Raw genomic sequence first — 19,877 nt, forward strand, 5'->3', positions numbered from 1 at the left:
AATAAGGCCAACATAGAACCGAGCTTGCAGCCAGGCAAGGAAACAAACAGGTTGAGAGGGCAGGACTGAGGAAGACGTACCTTAATTAGGGTGAGCACTTTGGAAGGCCTCCGTAAGGTGACATTGTACCTGAAAATTAGGAAGACTTACCCATGTGAGACCAGGAAGAGAAAAAACAGCAATGTGTGCATAGGCCTTGGTGTGTTTAGGGAATTGGAAAAAGAAGACCAGTGTGACTCCAGCATTTTGAATGTGATGGAGTATCAACAGATGAAACTAGAGAGGAGTATAGCCAGATCACACAAGTTCGATCCCTAGGTCGGGAAGATCCCCTGAAGTAGGAAATGGCAACCCATTCCAGTATTCTTGCCTGGAAAATTCCATGGATGGAGGAGCCCGGTAGGCTACAGTCCGTGGGGTCGCAAAGAGTTGGACTTGACTGAATGGCTTCACTTTCTTTTCACTTGGTTGAAGTAGTAGACTGAGTTGATCCAGTTTACATTATGGTTGGACCTGAGAAGGCAATGGCACCCCACTCCAGTACTCTTGCCTGGAAAATCCCATGGTCGGAGGAGCCTGGTGGGCTGCAGTCCATGGGGTCGCGAAGAGTCGGACACGACTGAGCGACTTCACTTTCACTTTTCACTTTCATGCATTGGAGAAGGAAATGGCACCCCACTCCATTATTCTTGCCTAGAGAATCCCAGGGACGGTGGAGCCTGGTGGGCTGCCATCTATGGGGTCACATAGAGTCAGATACGACTGAAGCGACTTAGCAGCAGCAGCAGCAGCAGCAGGCTTTTTAAGAATGCCCTGGAAAGAGGCAGGAGTAGAGGCTGCAGGGGCTTTGCCGGTGGCACTCGTAAGAACCCACCTGCCAATGCAGGAAACACGAAAGAGAACGGTTTGGTCCCTGGGTTAAGAAGATCCCCTGGAGGAGGAAATGGCAACCCACTCCAGTATCCTTGCCTGGAGAATCCCATGGACAGAGGAGCCTGGTGGGCTGCAGCACATGGGGCCGCAAAAAGTCGGACACGACTGAAGCAGCTTAGCAAAAGCATGCAGAGGCTGCAGGCAGAAGCTAAGGCAATGTCTAAGCAAGAGATGATGGCAGCCTGGACAAAAATGGAGGGGAAAGGGCAGACCTGAGATAAATTTGGGACGTAATATTGGCATGACAGTGTGGGTATGAAGAGTGAGGGGAAAAGAAAAATCAAAGATGTCACTGAGATTTTTGGCTGGATTCACTGAATAAATAGTGATACCAACAGTAAGGGAATTTTAGGAGTGAATCTACAGTTTTATTTGAGATGTGCCAAAATCGAGACATCTGAGAGGTACGTGTCTCGAGGTCAAATGAGTAGTTATCCAAGTCTGGGTCTGAACAGAGGTCAAGGTTGAAAATACAGATCGTGGAGTCATTGATATTTGAGTAAAGCCCTGAAACTAAATGAGATGGCCTGGGGAGAGAGTAACCGTGGAGGAGACCCGAACCTGAGCCCTGAGACGCTCCGGTATCTGGAAGTTCAGTACCGCAGGAGGAGCTGCTCAGGCTCAAGGGAAGTGAGGCTGGAGAGAAACCAAGAAAGGGTGGTTTCTTGGAAGCAAAGAACACCCAAGGAGCAGCGGTGGCCCCTCGGCAGTCAGCAGGAGGGCGGATCTCAGATCGGCGGAAGATTACAGCCACTGATGACGTCAGTAGTAAGCCCGGTGCTTCGGCGGAAATCGAGGCCCGATTGCAGAGGGTGGAGGGAGCCAGGGACGCGAAATGTTGCCATAAAGGGGAGCAGAAGCCCTGGCATCTAGCAAGGAACGTGAGGTCCAGGAGAGGTGTGGAGGGAAGTTTTGGAACAAGATAACTTAGATCTGTACATAGGCTGCTGAGAGCAAGTCAGTAAAGAGAGAGAATGGTGATGCAACAGCAGCAGTAGGCAACGGCTGTGAAAGTGAGGTCCCTGAGAAGGCACGAGGGAGTGCGGTTCAGGACACAAATGCGTCCGGACCTCCTCCGTACTTGGAGAGAATAGGTGCACTGGAGGTAATTTGGTCGATGTAGTGGTGGGAAGGTTTGGGGTTTTCCATCTCTTCTCAGTAAAGTATGAAGCAAAGAAAGTGTGGCCGGCATGTGGAAAGTTTTGGAGGTTTGAGGAAAAAGAAGGTAGAAATCTCTGTCTCCAAGAATGGCAGAGTATTATGGATAGAATTGTTAAATTGCCAAGCAATTGTGAAAGCTGATTTGAGAATAGTAATTACGAATTTAAAGAAAGGCAGTTAACACAATTGTGGTTTGTTGTTTTTTTTCTTTCTTCCAGACAAAATTAGCTGGTCAGAACAGATGTGAAGTATACCTACAATAAAGTAGAACCAGGTCTGGGTTTTTCCAGGTGCAAAAGATGAGGAGAAAAGACAAGGATAGTAAACCTCTTGCAAAGAAATTATCATCGTGATGGACCCATAGAATCGAGCTGGGAAAGGGGGGAAACAATCGCATAGATGGGCCTAAATAAAGTCAACAATATGTAAGTGAGCTGGAAAGAGCTTCCTTTGAGAGTAGACGTGAAAAGCAAATACTATACCTGTCCAGCCTTTAAGGGCACAGAGCTTTGTGGAAACAAAATGGAAAAGCCTCCACTCTAAAAAATAGCAACGAAGGTGCTGTTTTAGGGGTGATGGTGGTTTAGTCCCTAAGTCATATCTGACTCTTGCAACCCCATGGACTGTAGACCACCAAGCTCCTTTGTCCATGGGGTTTTCCAGGCAAGAATACCAGATTGGGTGGCCATTTCCTCCTCCAGAGCGTCTTCCCAACCCAGGGATCGAAGCCAGATCTCCTACACTGCCGGCAGTGTTTTTACCAAGGGGTAATCAGGATTCAATTAGCATAAGATGAGTCCAAGAGAAGAAGCTGAGGATGTAGATGAGAAATCTGAAGACAGACCTTGAGTTCCCGTGTGCCCAGAGGGAAGGGTTAGAGATTAAGGGGATTTTTCTCTGACGTCTGCTGTGTCAATCTGGTCAAGCTCCTGGAGGTAAGAACACACGAGGAGGAGGGGCCTCTGACGGGGCTCCCTGGAGTCTGTGACTCCTAGACATGTCCTCTCTGGGCCTGCAGCAATTGATCGATTACAGTTCTAGTTTTTCCACCCCTGCCTTGGTTCCCACAGAGGTTATAGCATGTGAGTTTTCTGCTCTGATAATTTGTGATTCTCTGTATTTGCCTGTCAGTCTCTCCAGTTTCGGGGGCAGTGGTAGGCTCTGGGACCTCCCTTCTCTTAAATGGATTTAGGGAGGGTTACTGATTTCCCGGTGGCTCAGTCGGTAAAGAATCCGCCTGCAGTGCCGGAGACTAGGGTTTGATCCCTGGGTCGGGAAGATCCCCTGGAGAAGGAACTGGCAACCCACTCCAGTATCCTTGCCTGGGAAATCCCGTGGACAGAGGAGCCCGGCGGGTTACAGAGTCAGACACGACTTGACGACGAAACCATTGATTGCTTTTGACTCGTCAGGACAGAGTGGCGGCTTCAGGCTCCCTGCATGTGGGACTGGAAACAGGAAGCAGCAGAGATTTTTTTTTTTTTTTTTAATGCAAAACACAGAAAAGAGGATAAAAGTCATTTGGGGCCAAAGGGAATAGAGAGATTGGGCAGAAACGTTATTTGAAGAGGGAGTGGACACAGAAACTTTCAAGCTATCAAAAAATATCAACAGAGGCCATGAATCACAAGCAGCATCAATTCAAAGAAAACTAAGCCTCCTCACGCTAGCGTAAGCCTACGCACGCTAGCGTAAGCCTCCCCACGCTAGCCACGTGTAAGCCTCCCCACGCTAGCGTAAGCCTCCCCACGCTAGCGTAAGCCTCCCCATGCTAGCCACGCGTAAGCCTCCCCACGCTAGCGTAAGCCTCCCCACGCTAGCGTAAGCCTCCCCACGCTAGCGTAAGCCTGCCGGAGACCAAACACTAGAGAAGATCTCACAAGCGGCAGCTGTGAGAATGGTTGGCGTGTCAACAGAAAACAGAGCAGTTATGTTTTTTAAATGCTGAGGGAAAATAACTGCCACCTTACGACTTCACATGGAGGCAAGTTAAGGTATTTTTAGACCCTCTTCCCCTATAAAAAAAAAACCCCAAAACAGAATTTGTTACCAGCCGACTCACACCAAAGAAAAACCCGAGAAAGTTATTCAAGCAAAAGGAAAGTGATCCTAGGTAGCATGTTACAGAGGCAAAAAGGCATATGGAGCAAATAAAGGATAAATAGGGACTTCCCTGGCGGTCCAGTGGCCAGGACTCTGCGCTCCCAATGCAGGGGGCCTGGGTTCGAGCCCTGCTCAGGGGACTAGATCCCACATGCCCCAACTAAGACCCATTACAGCCAAGTATTTTATTTTTTAAAGGTAACTGGAAAATATAAAATGTTAAAGAAGTAAGCTATGTGCTTTTAAAAGAATCCACAGGTTAAGGAAGCTATGACAAAATTAGAAAACATTTTTATTAAATAATGGGAAATATGAAACTTGTGAGATAAAACTAAAGCCATGATTACAGGGAACTGTACATACAGCTTTAAATACATAAATGAGAAAAGAAGGCTTAAGGTCAATTAACATTCATTTTAAGAAGTCTGAAAAGAACCATGAGGCAGAAGAATCAATAAAGATCAGAAAGTAATGAAATAGAAAACTCAAACATACAATAAGGAAGATGAAGAAAGATAAAAATTTGATTCTAATGAATTGAACTAATAAATCTGATTAAACCCCAGCAAGACTTACCAAGAAAATGAGAAGGCATAAATAAATCGCCAGCTGTTGTTCGGTCACTCAGTGGTGTCCAACTCTCTGGCCCTATGGACCACAGCACGCCAGGCCTCCCTGTCCATCACCTACTCCTGGAGCTTACTCAAACTCGGGTCTATTGAGTCAGTGATGCCATCCAACCATCTCATCCTCTGTCGTCCCGTTCTTCTGCCCTCAATCTCCCCACCATCAGGGTCTTTTCCAGTGAGTAAACTCTTTGCATCAGGTGGCCAAAGTATTGGAGTTTCAACTTCAGTCCTTCCAATGAATACTCAGGACTGATTTCCTTCAGGATGGACTGGTTGAATCTCCTTGCAGTCCAAGAGACTCAGGAATTTTCCCAACACCACAGTTCAACAGCATCAATTCTTCAGCAGTCAGTCTTTATGGTCCAACTCTCACATTCATAGATGCCCACTGGAAAAACCATAGCTTTGACTAGACGGACCTTTGTCGGCAAGGTAATGTCTCTGCTTTTTAATACACTGTCTAGGTTGATCATAGCTTTTCTTCCAAGGAGCAAGTGTCTTTTAATTTCATGGCTGCAGTCACCATCTGCAGTGATTTTGGAGCCCAAGAAAATAAAATCTCTCACTGTTTCCATTGTTTCCCCATCTATTTGCCATGAAGTGATGGGACCAGATACCATGATCTTAGTTTTCTGAATGTTGAGCTTTAAGCCAACTTTTTCACTCTGCTCTTTCACCTTCATCAAGAAGCTCTTTAGTTCCTCTTCTCTTTCTGCCATTACCAGTATTAGAAACTAAAAAGAAGAAATCCTTACAAACACTACATTAAAAATATGAGATTTTATAAATGACTGTACACTAGTGAAGTTAAAAGATTAGACAGAATGAACATACTTCTGTTTAAACACACACACACACACACACACACACACACACACACACACACACACACACTTCTTACCAAAACCAACAGAGAAAGAAATAGAAACTCTGGAGCTCTGTGTCTATTAAATACAGTGAACCTGTTATGTGAAACCATGCCATAAAGAAACCATGCCCAGATGGTTTCACGGGTGAATTCTACCAAACATTTAAGGAAAAATAATGCCATATTATATACCTTTTCGAAGTTCTTCCATATACCTCAGTCTTGTCCAGCAAAACACTGACAGCAAAACTTGACAAGACCCAATTCAGGAAGGGTTTGACAGGCCGGTCTCTCTCACAGACCTAGATACTAAATTTCTTCAGGTCATTAAGGGATAGTATTGCCCCTTGATTTATCTGTGAGTGAACACTTATTTATCAAGGTTTACTTTGGTTTAAAAAGTGTTTTATGGGTGAGATGACAGGAAGAGCAAACAGAGCAAATAATAAAAGCATTTGTATTTCCTAGTGAGCTTTTACTGAAAGATTTGTAAAGTCTGATGTTCACTTAATGACTTCACTTCTTCCGTATTTGCTTTAGCTCTGTGCCCAGTAATTATTTTCTGTCACCACATGAAAAAAATTATACAAGCTGATTAATTTTCATTCATGTGGACATTTGTAAGCATTTTATTAACAAGATTGTATCTATTTTCTGGTGCCTAGTACAGACCATTAAAATACAATACTATTGATATAATACTTACAAACCATTCACCTGAAACAAAAATGACAGCCATATTTTAATTTACCTTTTTGATTCTGGAACCCTAAAAACTTCTTGCAGAAGTGGGGAGTAGTGAGGCTTTCCAGGCTTAGTTGCACATTATCCACATAAAATAGTTTTCAAATAAAGCTATGATTCCTTTATTTTTCTTCCTGGTACAAATAAAACAATTCACCATTGGCTGATTACTCTGTAAAAATTGGAAATGTTTAATAAGTGTTAAAACATCTATTGTTTAAAATGAATTTTTCATTTATTACATATAACCAAAATTTAATTGTACATGTGCTTATAAATGGACTTATAAAAATGATAAATAACACTTTCTGTAAATGATGAGAAATCTCTTTAGTTATAGTTCAAGCATTCTTCACTTAATAGGGAAAAATAGTATTTGATTTAAATTTCATATTTCTCATAATAATGCTATTTATTATAATAATAAATTATTTAACATAATAACAAGCTCATTTTAATGGATCTTGTTAATAACAAATTTATTCTACATTAATCCCTATAAAGTATTTGAATTATTTGAGTGATCTGTAAATATAGAAATAGAGTCTTTAAAAGTAATTATTTTTTCAGTTAAACTTGTTTTAGTAGATTTAATATGCTAACCCGGGCATTCTGTTGTTTAGAGTGCTTCCAAAACCAGCACACTCACCTCTGGGACTTTCCAAGCAGAAGTTTTAAGTCCCCTAATCTTTTTTGAAAAAAGAAGGGGTTGATGTTGGAAATATGCCAGGAGTAAGCCTTGGTATTTCTCATGAAGTGCCACAGTGAATGTACCCTCTCCCACAAGTCAGTTCCTTTTATCAAAATCAGAATCTCACACACAACCATTTCCAGAAAGTCTGTCTCCACATTCAAGACAACAATAGACCAGATAAATATTTTTTTAATCTGTAATTTTGTACAATTCCTATACTTACTTCATCTGGAGTTTTAACCTCTATTTACCAAACTGACATACCTGTCAGTTAGTACAAAAGTACTTTTTCCTCAGTGTAAACAGCTTAGGAACATCAAAAGTTAAAATGAGTAGTTTCTACTTTTTCTTTTACAACTCACCTGATGCTAGTATTTGGTGCTTTAACCTAAATGTCCATCAACAGATAAATGGATAAAGAAGTTGTGATACACACACCATGGAATAATACCCAGCCATAAAAAAGAATGAAATGTCATTTGCAACAACATGGATAGAACTAGAAATTACCATACTAAGTGAAGTAAGTTAGCTTAATATGTGAAATCTAAAACAAACAAACAGAAGAAACAAACGAACTTATTTAGAAAAGAGAAACAGACTTACAGGTATAGAAAACAAACTTATGATTACCAAACAGAAAAGGGAAGAAGGGATAAATCTGGAGTATGAGATCAACAGATATATACCCACTGTATTTAAAATAGGTAAGCAACAAGGATTTATGATATAGCACTATCAGTATCTTGTAATAACCTATAACTGAAAAAAGAATAAATATAACCAAATCACTTTACTATATATCTAACAGTATTACTATATAAACTAACGCAGTGTTGTAAATCAACTATAGTTCAATTTTTTTAAAACCTGAGAAAAAACTGGTGCTTAGTAATAAGACACACTCCAGAGCCAGACATCCAAGGTTTGAATCCCAGCTCTGTCACTTATTGCAGCTGACCCAAGGGTAAGTTATTAACCTCTATGCCTCAGTTTCCTCATCTGTAGGAAGGGTATAGTATTCCTTTCAAAGCTGTTGCAATGATTAAGTGAATTTGTAAATGTAAATATGCTATTAGTATTTGCTATTGTTGTCTCTCCAGAAACTTTCTTTGCTTAGATAAGTAAAATCATGTTTTTTATTATTTTTTACAGACATGGGGGATGATATTACTCTGTAACTAGCTTTTTCTACTATGATATGTAGTTGCTTTGCCAAAGGATGTTTGCACTTTTAATTTTTTTTAACCAACACTACAGATTGCTTTCCAAAAGGTGCAAAAGTAACTGGGCAGGGTACCCCTCAGGCTGCCCAGGAGGGAGTCAGAAAGTAAAGCAGCCAGCAGCACCAATGGAAGTACGCTGGTGTAAGGGTCTTACCTATACCTAAAGTGGCAGGGTTCCATCTGAAGGTAAACTGTGATGCCATAGTCATATTGCAAACCCAGAACTAAAAAAACAAAACAAACAGGAGGTATATAAAATAAGCTACCAATGGAGAAAAAAAACATAACCCTAAAAATACTCAAATCATCCAAAAGGAGGTAAGAAAAAAATGAGCAAAGATGGAACAAATAGAAAACAAATAGCCGGACTTAAATTTTACCATATTTATAATCACATCGAAATGAAGTGTTGGTCGCTCAGTCATGTCCGGCTCTTCGAGACCCCTTGGACTGTAGCCCGCCAGGCTCCTCTGTCCATGGGATTCTCCAGGCAAGAACACTGGAGCAGGTAGTCATGCTCTTTCTCCAGGGGATCTTCCCCACCCAGAGTTCGAACCTGGGTCTCCTGCACTGCAGGCAGATTCTTTACCGTCTAACTCCCTTATCAGCTACATGATTTGCAAATATTTTCTCCCATTCATTCGTTTGTTCAAGCCTCAAGGCAATTCACTCCAGTTTTCTTGCCTGGAGAATTCCACAGACAGAGGAGGCTGGCAGGCTACAGTCCATGGGGTCGCAAAGATTGGACACGACTGAAGCAACTTAGCACAAGCACCCAAGTGGGGAGGGCTTGGAGGGGTGTCGCTGACACTTCTCCAAGAGTTTGCCCAGCTCTGCTGTCAGCCACAGGCTGCTCTTTCTTTTCTTCTTTGGCCGAGGCGCGCCGCTTGTGGGGTCTTAGCCAACTCATTTGAAAAGACCCTAATGCTGAAAAAGGCTGAAGGCGGGAGGAGAAGGGGACGACAAAGGATGAGATGGTTGGAAGGCATCACCCACTCGATGGACTGAGCTTGAGCAAGCTCCGGGAGTTGGTGATGGACAGGGAGGTCTGGCGTGCTGCAGTCCAAGGGGTCGCAAAGAGTTGGGCACGACTGAGCGACTGGACTGAACTAAACTGAACTGAGTTGAGCTAACCCCAGGGGACTGAACCTGCGCCCTCGGCAGTGATCGCGAGGAGTTCTCCGCGTGACCCTTGGTCGCCGGGCATTCACTTCGGGAGGTCCGGCCTGGAAGCCTGAGCGCGGGCTTGGGGCGCGCGCCGGGCGGGCCGGGGCCACTGGGGCCACCGGGCTACCTTCTTTCAGGGGAATCTAACCCCCGACGATCCCGGGATGCGGGCCCGCAGTGTCTGCGGGAGCCTCCCGAAGGTAGGAGCTCCGCGGGGGCGCGGCGAGAGCCCCCGGATCACCACCAGCCCCAGAGCGCGCGGGACGCGGGCGCCGCCCCTAGAGTCCCGGCCCCGCGCCGGGCGCTGCAGGAGGAGGGCGCAGCGCGGGCGGGGCGGGCGCCAGGGAACGGGGCGGGCGCCAGGGAACGGGGCGGGACGGGGCGGGGCTGGACGGGGCGGGGCGGGCGGACCCGACGCCCCAGGCCGCTGCGCCTGCAGCAGAGGTCTCAGAGCGGGCCGCCGTACCCCGCCCTCCGCGCCATGGCCTCGCGCGCCCGGCGGCGCCGCCCGCTGCCTGCGCCGCTGGTGCTGCTGGCGCTGCTCGGCCGGCTGCAGGTAAGGAGGCCGCCCGCCCCGCTCGCCCCGCGCCCCGGCTCCCTGCGCGCTCCCCGCGCGCGGTGCCTCAGCGGGGCCGAGGGCTCCGAGACTCTCACGGAGCCGGGGGGCTGAGAATTTGGGGCGGAGAGCGGCGGGGGTGCGGTCGTACGGTGGGAGGAGGGAACCGGGGGCCGCAGGGATGCTGAGGTGCAGAACGGGGAGCTGCGGGACCCGGGCACCCGAACGCGGACACCTCCAAAAGCCCCACCTAGGGGCAGGCGTCTGTGATGGAGCGTCTAGAGGGGCCCCCGCACGATCGCTGCCGCGGAAACAGCGGCGTAGACACTGCCCCTTCCCGTGTGGACGGACTCGAGAGAAAAGTTCAGAACCGCAGGCAGCGCCCAAGTTAAGCAACTGTCCTAAGTAGGATTCTCCTTTCGGGCCGTTCTGAGCCCTCGGTCCTTGCCTCTACCTGCGCCTCGCACCGTCTCCCCACCGCCGCTTGGCGGCTGTCGGAAGGTGGGCTGGCTGATGCTCGCCCCGCGGGGGTGTCCAGAGCGCGCGCCCAGACAGGGTTTGGTAGTTTAGTGGCTCAGATGGTAAAGAATCCGTCGGCAGTGCAGGAGACCCTGGTTCTCCTTCCAGAGCTCCATCCCTGGGTCGGGAAGAGCCCCTGGAGAAGGGAATGGCAACCCACTCCAGCATTGTTGCCTGGAGAATCCCACGGACAAAGGAGATTTTTTTTCTGAAAAAGGAAATAAGAAAAAAAAAAGGAAAATCAGATTACTTTCTTACGTTCCCCTCTTTCCTTAAGTCTCCCCTATCCCCTCCGATCCCACCGACCCCACCCAGCTCCCCCGAACCTGCAAACAGTTTAAGATCCACCGGCTCAGGTTCCGGGCCAGAATGACATAGCATCATTTCTCAGAACCCCTGTGATGATGTTGGGGCAAAATAGTGTTCACAGTTGGAAAAACCAACGCACCTGGGGCACTTGAAGTCAGTCGGGGAGCCGGTGAGTAGAGCGCTGCTCTCCGGGTGCTGAGCCGGCGGGCAGGCGGGGTAGTGGGCGGCCCCACCGCGGCCAGGCCCCGCTGGGGCTCCAGCCCGGGCGGGAGCAGCCCAGGACTCCCCTCTGCGGCCTTTTTCTCCTCGAGTCCCGGGGGCTGTTCAAAACTTAAGGGGGTTGGGGGGGCGGGAAACCAGCATCTCCCGAATCCGGGTTCCCTCCCCATCCCAAGTCCTCTGGACAGAAGTTTCTCTATCAGATCACTTGGTCCAGTTGCCAGGTGAACAAAGCAGTTACTGGTTTTCTGTGCCCCTGGAGGAGAGCTATAGGGAAAGCCAGCCCCACAGTCCTCGGAAAGCCTTGGAAGTCCCTCGAGGGAAGGGCAAGTGCTGGTGGTTTTCTGCTTTCAGCAGTCTCAGATTCCCCTGCTCTGTTAAGACTGGCTTAGGCTCTTGCTGACGGCTTCCAGAGGGAACAGCGCTTCTAGGGCCGTTTGGAGTGAGGAGAGATGGCAAATCAGTCTGGGACTAGAGCCTGGACCGGAGTACAGGCTGTGGGCTGGAGCAGACAGTTCTCAGGAAGATGCGGCCTGTCCCCTTTCTGCCTGCGGGAGCCTCTGGGAATGGCTGGGGGCAGGGAAGGCGGGAAAGCCTGAAGGCATTTCCTCATTGTAAGCGCTTCAGGTGTTGCCTAATGAAGTGTTCAACAGGTTGGACGGGTGTACTGCCTTATTTGAACCGCAGGACGAGGGCTCCAGGGAATAGCTACCACCTGAGAAAACCCTGCTCACTACACAGCATTAAAAAAAAAGCATCTCACAGTGTTAATTGCAAAAAACTTCATATGTACATATATATATGTATATAGTGCTGTAGGTTCTAACGTTGACAGCAGTTTCTATCAAAACTTTTCTTTCTCAGGACTTCCCTGGCAGTTCAGTGGTTAAGACTCCATGCTTCCAATGCGGGTGACATGGGTTGGATCCCGGGTAGGGGAACTAAGATCCCACATACCTCACAGTGCAGGGAAAAAAAAAAAAAAAAAAAGCCAAAATACCCATTTATTTCTCAGAGCTATGTTTCAGCAAGTGCTATCTACTCTCCCCCACTACCCCACCCTTTCCCTTTGAGCTGCATGAATTATGTGCATTTTAAAATCATACCTAAACAGGAAACGGGGCTTCCCAGGTAGTTCAGTGGTAAGGAATCTGCCTGCTGATACAGGAGACTGTGGGTTCAATCCCTGGGTCGGGAAGATCTCCTGGAGAAGGAAATGGCAACCCACTCCAATATTCTTGCCTGGAGAATTCCATAGAGAGACGAACTGGCAGGCTACAGTCCATGGGGTTGCAAAGAGCTGGACACAGCTCAGAGACTAAAAAACAACAGGAAACAGTGAAATGATGAAATGATTAGATGAAAATGATTAGATGAAATGATTAGAACTGGAATAGTTCTAATCACATGATGTAAGCATGTGCCCAGTCTCCCCGGTGGAGGGAGACGCATTGATTTTGAGCCCGGGTGGTTGTGTTCCCCCCGCAGAGACTGTGGTTCCAAGCACCGTCCTGCAGTTTCGGCTGCTTTTGGCCCACCTGTTCTGTCAGTTCAAAGAAACGAATTGCCTTGGTGATTAATTCTTACCTGCTAGGCAAGGCCTGAAGAACTGTTTAGTGTGGGGAGTGGGATAGGTATCGCTTTTGTAAAAGAGTTGGCAAAAACAGCTTCCAGAAGGTGCCTTATCTCCAAGCATTGTATTTCGTTTCATTAACATTATATTAAATCGATTTAAACATACCTGGAAGGCTATAAGGTTTGCCTTTTAAAACATCCCTGCGATTGTATCTCTGTGCTCCTGTGTCAGTGAGGGCGTGTGAGTTCAGATAGAAGAAGCGTATTTGTCTACAGAACGAAAAACATTGGAAACTTTTATGTTGACCGTTCTGCTGTTGGAGTTGAGAAACTATAGGAGCAGACTGTGTTCATTGAGGTAACTGATCACACAGCCGTGTTTATCCCTAGTAATCCAAGACCTCAGGGCAGAGTTGCTCATACCTGGGCCAGCAAGCGTGTTTGGGGTTTGGGATGTAAAACCTTGTGCTGATGAGACAGAAGGCCAGCTGGGTCTTCACTGTCCAGTCAAGAGGACAAGGCGGGTGAAGAGTAAGACTGTCTGTGACACGAGGCGGTGCAGGGAAGGAGGGAGGGATACAGCTGGAGGAACCAGGAAGGGCTTCGGAGGGGGATGCTCCCGAGGCCGTCTTTGAAGGACGGCTGGGAAATCAGGGGTCCAAGGCAGTTGGGGAAGAAAGCTCTCTATTGGAGAAGTTGGCTTGAATGGTTTAGGGCTAAAGCAATCTTGCCAAGAAAAGAAAACCCACATATTTTTATGACTTTATGGCTACCACATAGCACTCTGTCAAGCTAGCTGAACTCAAGGAACCCTGCGGCAGACAGAACAGTAAACATTTACAGTCTTTGAGATAACACTTGTATGGCCCTTGTCGAGGTGGTGAGGTAGACTAACCAGGAACAGAGAGGTCGTGGCCCTGGAAGGCCCTTGGGGAGACCCCACCGAGGAAACCCCCTGGGTGGGGCTGCAGGGTTCACCGGTGCCCGCCCTGGCCCGACAGTCTCCCCGCCCCGCCAGCCCATCCTGGCGGGAAGACCTGGCCATGTGTTCCTACTTTGTTTAGAGAGTCACAGACTCCAGGATCAGCGTCCTTTTCGTTGGTTTTGTTGATCACAGATATTTCAAATGCTCCCCCCCCCATTATTTCCTTCCCACCACTTCCCCTGAAAATGGCACATCTGTAATCTGAACGTATTCTCTGTGTTGATAAGGAAATATGAGTTTGCTTTTACAGTTATCTACCAGAAATTCTTATGCCAGGAAAACTGAAACAATAAAGGTGTATCTTTGAAGGTCAGTAAATCAGTGTTTTATGAGGCCATGAAAAGGGGAGTTCCAAGCCAGGGCCTCCTTTGCAGAGAGTGCTGTTTGAAGAAGGAGCCACGTGAACTTTCTCTGCCAGCTCAGTATTAAAATTCCCCCCATTCTGTTTTCCTATTTTTGAAGTGAAGTGCATGGGAAAAGAGAGCAGTGTTTTCCGCATGTGTGTCCAGAGGAGACTGGCGGGCCCGTCTTGCTGTGGATGTGGGTCTGCATCCCGCCTGGACGGTCCTCAGCTCTCCAAGTGACTCACGCCCCGAGGCACCCACCCTGCGGCCAGGGAGGCGGTGGACAGCCATGGCCTGTCTGCTCTCTGCCTGCAGAGTCCAGACCCCAGCCCGCAAGAGAAGCAACACCCGACCCCACCTCAGCCACCCCCTGCCGCTCGACAGCTGATCCCACCACCTGTAACTTCCCCACCGGGTTCGTAGGCAGTCAGGCCCTTTCTCCTTCTGTGTCCCTCCGCCTGCCATCTGGGAGCTTAGACATTCAGTCGTGTCAGTCTTTGTGACCCCACGGACTGTAGCCCGCCAGGCTCCTCTGTCCATGGGCTTCTCCAGGCAAGAACACTGGAGTGGGTGCCACGTCCCGACCCAGGAATGGAACCTGTGTCTCCTGTCTCCTGCACTGGAGTGGGTTGCCATGCCCTCCTCCAGGGGGTCTTCCCCACCCAGGGATTGAACCCTCGTCTCTGTCTCCTGCATTGGCAGGTGATTCTTTAGGGCTAGTGCCACCTGGGACGCTCCAAGCCCTGAGCTGCCACGCGGGACCTTCCCGTGGGACCCACTGCTAGAAACACAGATTAAACTCCGCTCATCCTTTCCGCCCCAAACCAACCTCTGAGTCTGAAAAAACCCAGAGTGAGACGGTGGGCTTCGGCAGAACAGAAGACCTGGTGGGGTCTGGTTTCTCAGCGAGCTCCTGAGGTCTGACGCGGAGCGGCGGCGCGCGGCCCAGCACGCATCTCTGCCCTGCATCCGCGGGCGCTGTCAGCCTGTCTCCTGCCGGCCGGGCTGCCGGCTCCCCCGGCCCTCCCCCTGCCTGGCCCTGTGGTCTAAGGCAGCCCCGTCAGCGTCTACGCCCTCGCCTGCGGGGATGTGTGCTCACGATCCGTCTGTCCGCGTCGTGTGGGCCAGCGGTGACTTCCAGCCTCGGGTTTCCGTGGGCTGCCATGTTCAGGGTAAGAAAGGGGACTGTGTTGAACGCGTTCATTTGGCTCAACGAAAGGAGCGCCTCCTCCCGGCGGGACGCCGCGGGGAGCAGGGCCCAGCCCAGGTCTCCAGGCACCGCTCAGCCTAGCCGCGTGCAGACGGAACGCGACAGGGCGTCCCGGAGCGCGCCCAGGGCCAGAGAGCCCTCACCGGCTGGGAGCCGTCGGGGATGGCCCGTTTTCTCGCTGTGCGGCCGTGCACGTCTAAGGCGCAGAAAGAGGGCACGGGGGCGGCCTGTGGGCGGGGGTCCGGGGCTGCTGGGTGCCCTGCCTGGCGGTGGGAGCGGCTTGCGGGGATAGCAGGGCTGGACGGAGTCCAGTGTTTGGCGTAATTACAGAGGGCAGTGTTCCCGGGCTGCAAGGGCAGGCGGCGAGAGGGAGGCGGAGAAGGGCCTTAGGTGCAAATAGTCTAGGTTTTACCCCCGCGTGTTGTGTGCCGGGGAGGGACGCTGTCAGATACGCGGGTTGTGGGGAGCAGCGCCATGGGGAAGTGGGTGGGGCCAGGGGGCAGGAAGGAGGCCAGGCCCCTGCTCTGGGGAGGAACTTGGAGAAGCTTGAATGGGGTCAGGAAGGTGGCGAGATAAAGAAGGCAAGTGCAGGGTGCCCCGAGCTGTGCCGGGTGACGAAGACACAGGGGCAGAGGATGTGGTTGGACCGATTATTAAAAAAAATGTGATAGATGTCCGGACAACACAGCTGACCATTTGCTGATATTTTTGCAGTTTATTAAGGAAACTTCTTAGTCCAAATCCAACTCACATCAGTTTCAGTTTCAAGTAAAGGATTTCCACCCCCCCAAACAATAAAGAAGAATGTAGTTTAGGATATGGAATCCCACTTGCTTCGGATTATAGTATTGGGAAGCAAAATTCCTTAGACCCCCTAGAGGTAAAAACAAGCTAAGAGCCCCACGGCACTGGGCCCTGCAGGAAATTTGTGTGCTCTGGAATTCAGAGCCATTTCCTGGCCTAAAGGTGTCTTTGAATCAGAAGGTCAGGATGTAGGCAGAGTTTGAAAACTCAGGACTAAAGAGATAAGCGGCCAGCGGTCCCCCAAGCCCATCATCAGGGCTGGTGTGACCTACGCCATGGTCTTCCCACACTGCCCTCAGCGCACCCGCCCCCAGCTCAAGCCGTGTTTACCTTGGACGGCAGCTGGGCAGAGCTCTTTCTCCTGCATGAGGCCCCTTTTCCTGGTGGATGTCGGTGCCTCAGCTGAGTGCTTCCCTTTCGCTCTGCCTGCCCCCTCTGCGCCCCCACCCCCAAAAGCCCTGGCCTCGCAGGTGACACAGAAGCCCTCCTGGCACAGACAAAGGCAGAGCGCTGCCAGGTCTCCAAGTGGCAGGAAGAACCATCGGCAAAAAAACCGACCCTTTGGGTTCATTGGAATAATAATAACTCATGACATTTCCTGTTCAGTGTTCACAGTACAAGAGCCACTTCCTCCAGCCACCAGAAATTTGAAGACTTTCCATGAAAAATGAGGAAGAAAAACTCTTTAACGTGTTGTGAACGTGATGGTTAAATCTGGGAGGTGGGAAGAGAACAGGGGTTCTGTCACACACGTCCTGTTAGCACTGCGGCCTCTGCCAGCTCCTTACCTCCCCCAAATAGGAAGTGAGCCCTCTTTTCTGAGGTTCTGACTCTTTAAAAATATTTGCTCCTCTCCGCAATGTGCATGCATGCACACTAAGTCCTTTAGTCGTGTCCTATGCTTTATGACCCCATGGACGGTAGCCCGCCAGGCTCCTCTGTCCACGGGATTCTCCAGGCAGGAACACTGGGGTGGGTTGCTCCCCCAGGAGATCTTCCTGGTCCCAGGATTGAACCCGAGTCTCTTAGGTCTCCCGCGTTGGCAGGCGGGCTCTTGCCCACCGGCACCACCTAACTTAAAAGCATGTCCTTAAGGAGCACAGACAGCTGCCAAGCGCCTGTCCAGTGGAAAAACTGTCAAGGGCTCCCAGTTCTGTACCCAGGGTAGAAAAGCAGCATCATGTCTGAAACGTGCGTGTTAACAGAGACTCTGCTCCCTGTTTCAAGGCTAGTGGGGATTAATCACATCTGCTCTGGCCCTGCTGTGCATCCTTCAGGAATTCTCCGCAGCCGGAACGTCCCTGAGGCCCTAAATCTAGTACTGTCACAGTGCAAGCCCGCTTCCTCACATTTGCTCTGTCTGGGCGTGAAGATCCGCTGGTCACTGTCTCTATTTTCGTGTTTCTCTCTTTGAAGACTGTCAGCCCACTACTTCCTCTTACTCAAGTTATTCATGCGACTTCCTTTAACCTCTCTGTCAGCTTCTTTCTTTTCAATTCTCTGGATCCTGGCTTTGCAGTTTCATGAGGCGCTCTGGAAAACAGGCCTCCCGTATGCGCCTGAGCCCCGGGACGCCCGCGCCTCATAGGCAGGCTGAGACAGCCCGTCTGAGTCCCTCGCAGTTAAGTGGGTCTAACGCTGCCAGGAGGGTCGAGCCAGGTGCCTCAGGCATGCAGGGCAGGACACGGGGGCCAGCGAAGCCTCTGGGCCTGGAAGGAAGGACGGACGTGATGCCGGGGGCAGAGCCGAGCAAGAGGAAACCAAGGCCTGGCTGGTGTCTGAGCCCCTAGCCGGCCGGGACAGGACAGGCCCTGGCCAGGTGGGGGCGGGCAGGCCTCAGCCCCGGGGAGGGGGCGGCCTGGACCCTGGGGGCTGAGGAATGCACATCCCCAGGCCCCAACATCAGACACTCTGCGGGTGGGGCCCTCCTTCGGTGTCACCCCCTCCGCAGGGGATTCTGAGGCACGCTGGAGTTCGAGACCTGCTGCTGTAGACGTCAGATTCCACGGAAAGGTTTGGAGCTCAGAGCTAAACGAGTATTGCTGATGACGGTTTTAAACGCACCTGCCACGTGTCGAAGCCCTCCCACATGCCCGGCACATACGAGATGCTGCTCGCAGACGTTTCATCCCCACTCCAGCTCGCCAGGAAGACAGGACTCATGCCCGGGGCCCCGTGAGCATGGCCCATCCGGGGCAGGCGTCTGCCCCGTGGTGAGGCCCTCACCCCACGGGAAAGCCGCTTCTGCGGTCGCTGCGTGATGGGCAGGGAGCAGACAAGGAGAGCTCCAGGCCTGGGGGTGCAGAGAGAGGAGCAGGCTCCTTAGGGCTTGGGGAAACGGCACAGCCGGTCTGCATCTGTGGGGCCTGCTCAAGGAGGCTCGTCTTCGGAGGGCGCTCTGTTGCTGACTGTCACCAAGCAGAAAGGAAAAGGCTGTGACTTCAAGGCTGGGTTTAGGCGGGCACCCTGGGCAGCCTCAGCTCAGGGTCCATGTGCGGGTCGCTCCCTGACTCAGGAGGAAAAGAAATGTGACAGACTGAGTCACCGCTGCCACTTCCCGACGCGAGGGCCTCTCTGACTCTGCAGCCCTTGGGCGCCGGGAATAAGCTGTCCTGTCGCTGCTGGGCCAGGCACCCCAGCCCTGCCTTGCGTTTGTCAGGACGTCCCGGGCGTGTTCATCCCGTTCTGCCGCCCCCCAGGCTCTGTCCATGTGGGGGGCTGGGGGCCCCTTCTGAGGGGCTTAGGTTTTCCTTGTCCCAGTTGGGGTCCCTGTGCCCAAGGCCCCTGAGGTCCTACTTACGTGTCAGGTTACAAATGACCAAGGCGCCAGGTGGTTGGTGGCATCACCGACTCCATGGACATGAACGTGGGCAAATTCCAGGAGCTCCTGAGGGACAGGGAGGCCCGGCGCGCTGCAGTCCATGGGGTCACAAAGAGTCGGACACGACTGAGCAACAGCCAAGACCCTAGAATGGACAGCTCGTCCTCGTAACTGCGTGGGGCGTCCTCGGGACGAGGGATGCGGGAGTGATGGGCGCCCGCTGCTCTGCGCCCGGACAGGGGGCCGAGGGGCCGTCCAGGAGAGGCCCTGTCCCGACGCCAGCGGGGGCGACCGCGTGTGGGCCAGGCGGGCCTGCCTCCCGTCCCGTTCGAGAGCGAATCCGAGCCCAGGAAGGGATTTCCGATCTTGGTCTGGCCACCTGTCCCCCTAGGGTGCCTCTAACTCTGCCCCCGACTGGCAGAGCCCTTCCGAGCCCGTGCTGGGGAGTGTGAATCTGATTCAGAACTCGTAGGAAACCATTACAGTTTTCTGTAAGGGGAAGTTGTAAGATCACAATCAGCCCTTCAGGAAATGTTATTCATTAATTTACCGAGAATTTGAGCGTTCGCTGCGTGCCTGGCACTGTGCCACTCTGCTTATCACGCACGGCCTGCGTGGGCCGCCTCGTCTCCTTGTGAAGCAGAAGGGAGATAAGGGAGATGAGGACGGGAACGCCTCTAGCGAGGTGCCCGGGAAGCGGGAGACATTCCGTGAGGACCGCTCTGCGCTCTCACCCCCTCGAGCCTCGCGCGTCTGCTGGGCGGTGGGCGGGGCGGGTCTCAGGTCCCTCGTGCGGATGGAGATTATGGTACCGGGCCGGAAATGCGAGAAGTTCTGGCTCTCGGGCCTGATGTCATCTCTGACCTTGCTCCTCCAAGACCAGCAGTGTCAGCGTCAGCCGGGACTTGTGAGAAAACCTGCGTCTTTAGGAGAGGCCCCGGTGGCTCGCTTGCGCAGTGCGGGTTGAGAAGCGCTGGTCCCTGCCCGGCGGAGGAGGGTCAGATGCCCGT

General features: G+C 50.8%; 1 protein-coding gene across 3 annotated transcripts in view; it reads left to right on the forward strand.

The window, feature by feature from the left end:
- The first annotated feature begins 9,963 nt into the window (after positions 1–9,963).
- Positions 9,964–19,877, forward strand: part of TNFRSF11A (TNF receptor superfamily member 11a) — a 58,222-nt gene continuing 48,308 nt past the window's right edge. For all 3 annotated transcript variants that reach the window (XM_065935190.1, XM_065935192.1, XM_065935191.1), the window contains exon 1: positions 9,964–10,081. In XM_065935190.1, coding sequence (XP_065791262.1) covers positions 10,007–10,081 — 75 coding nt within the window. In that variant the 5' untranslated portion in view covers positions 9,964–10,006. The remainder of the gene's footprint in view (positions 10,082–19,877) is intronic.

Source organism: Muntiacus reevesi, chromosome 4 (assembly GCF_963930625.1).
Source record: "Muntiacus reevesi chromosome 4, mMunRee1.1, whole genome shotgun sequence".
NCBI classification, from domain to species: Eukaryota; Metazoa; Chordata; class Mammalia; order Artiodactyla; family Cervidae; genus Muntiacus; species Muntiacus reevesi.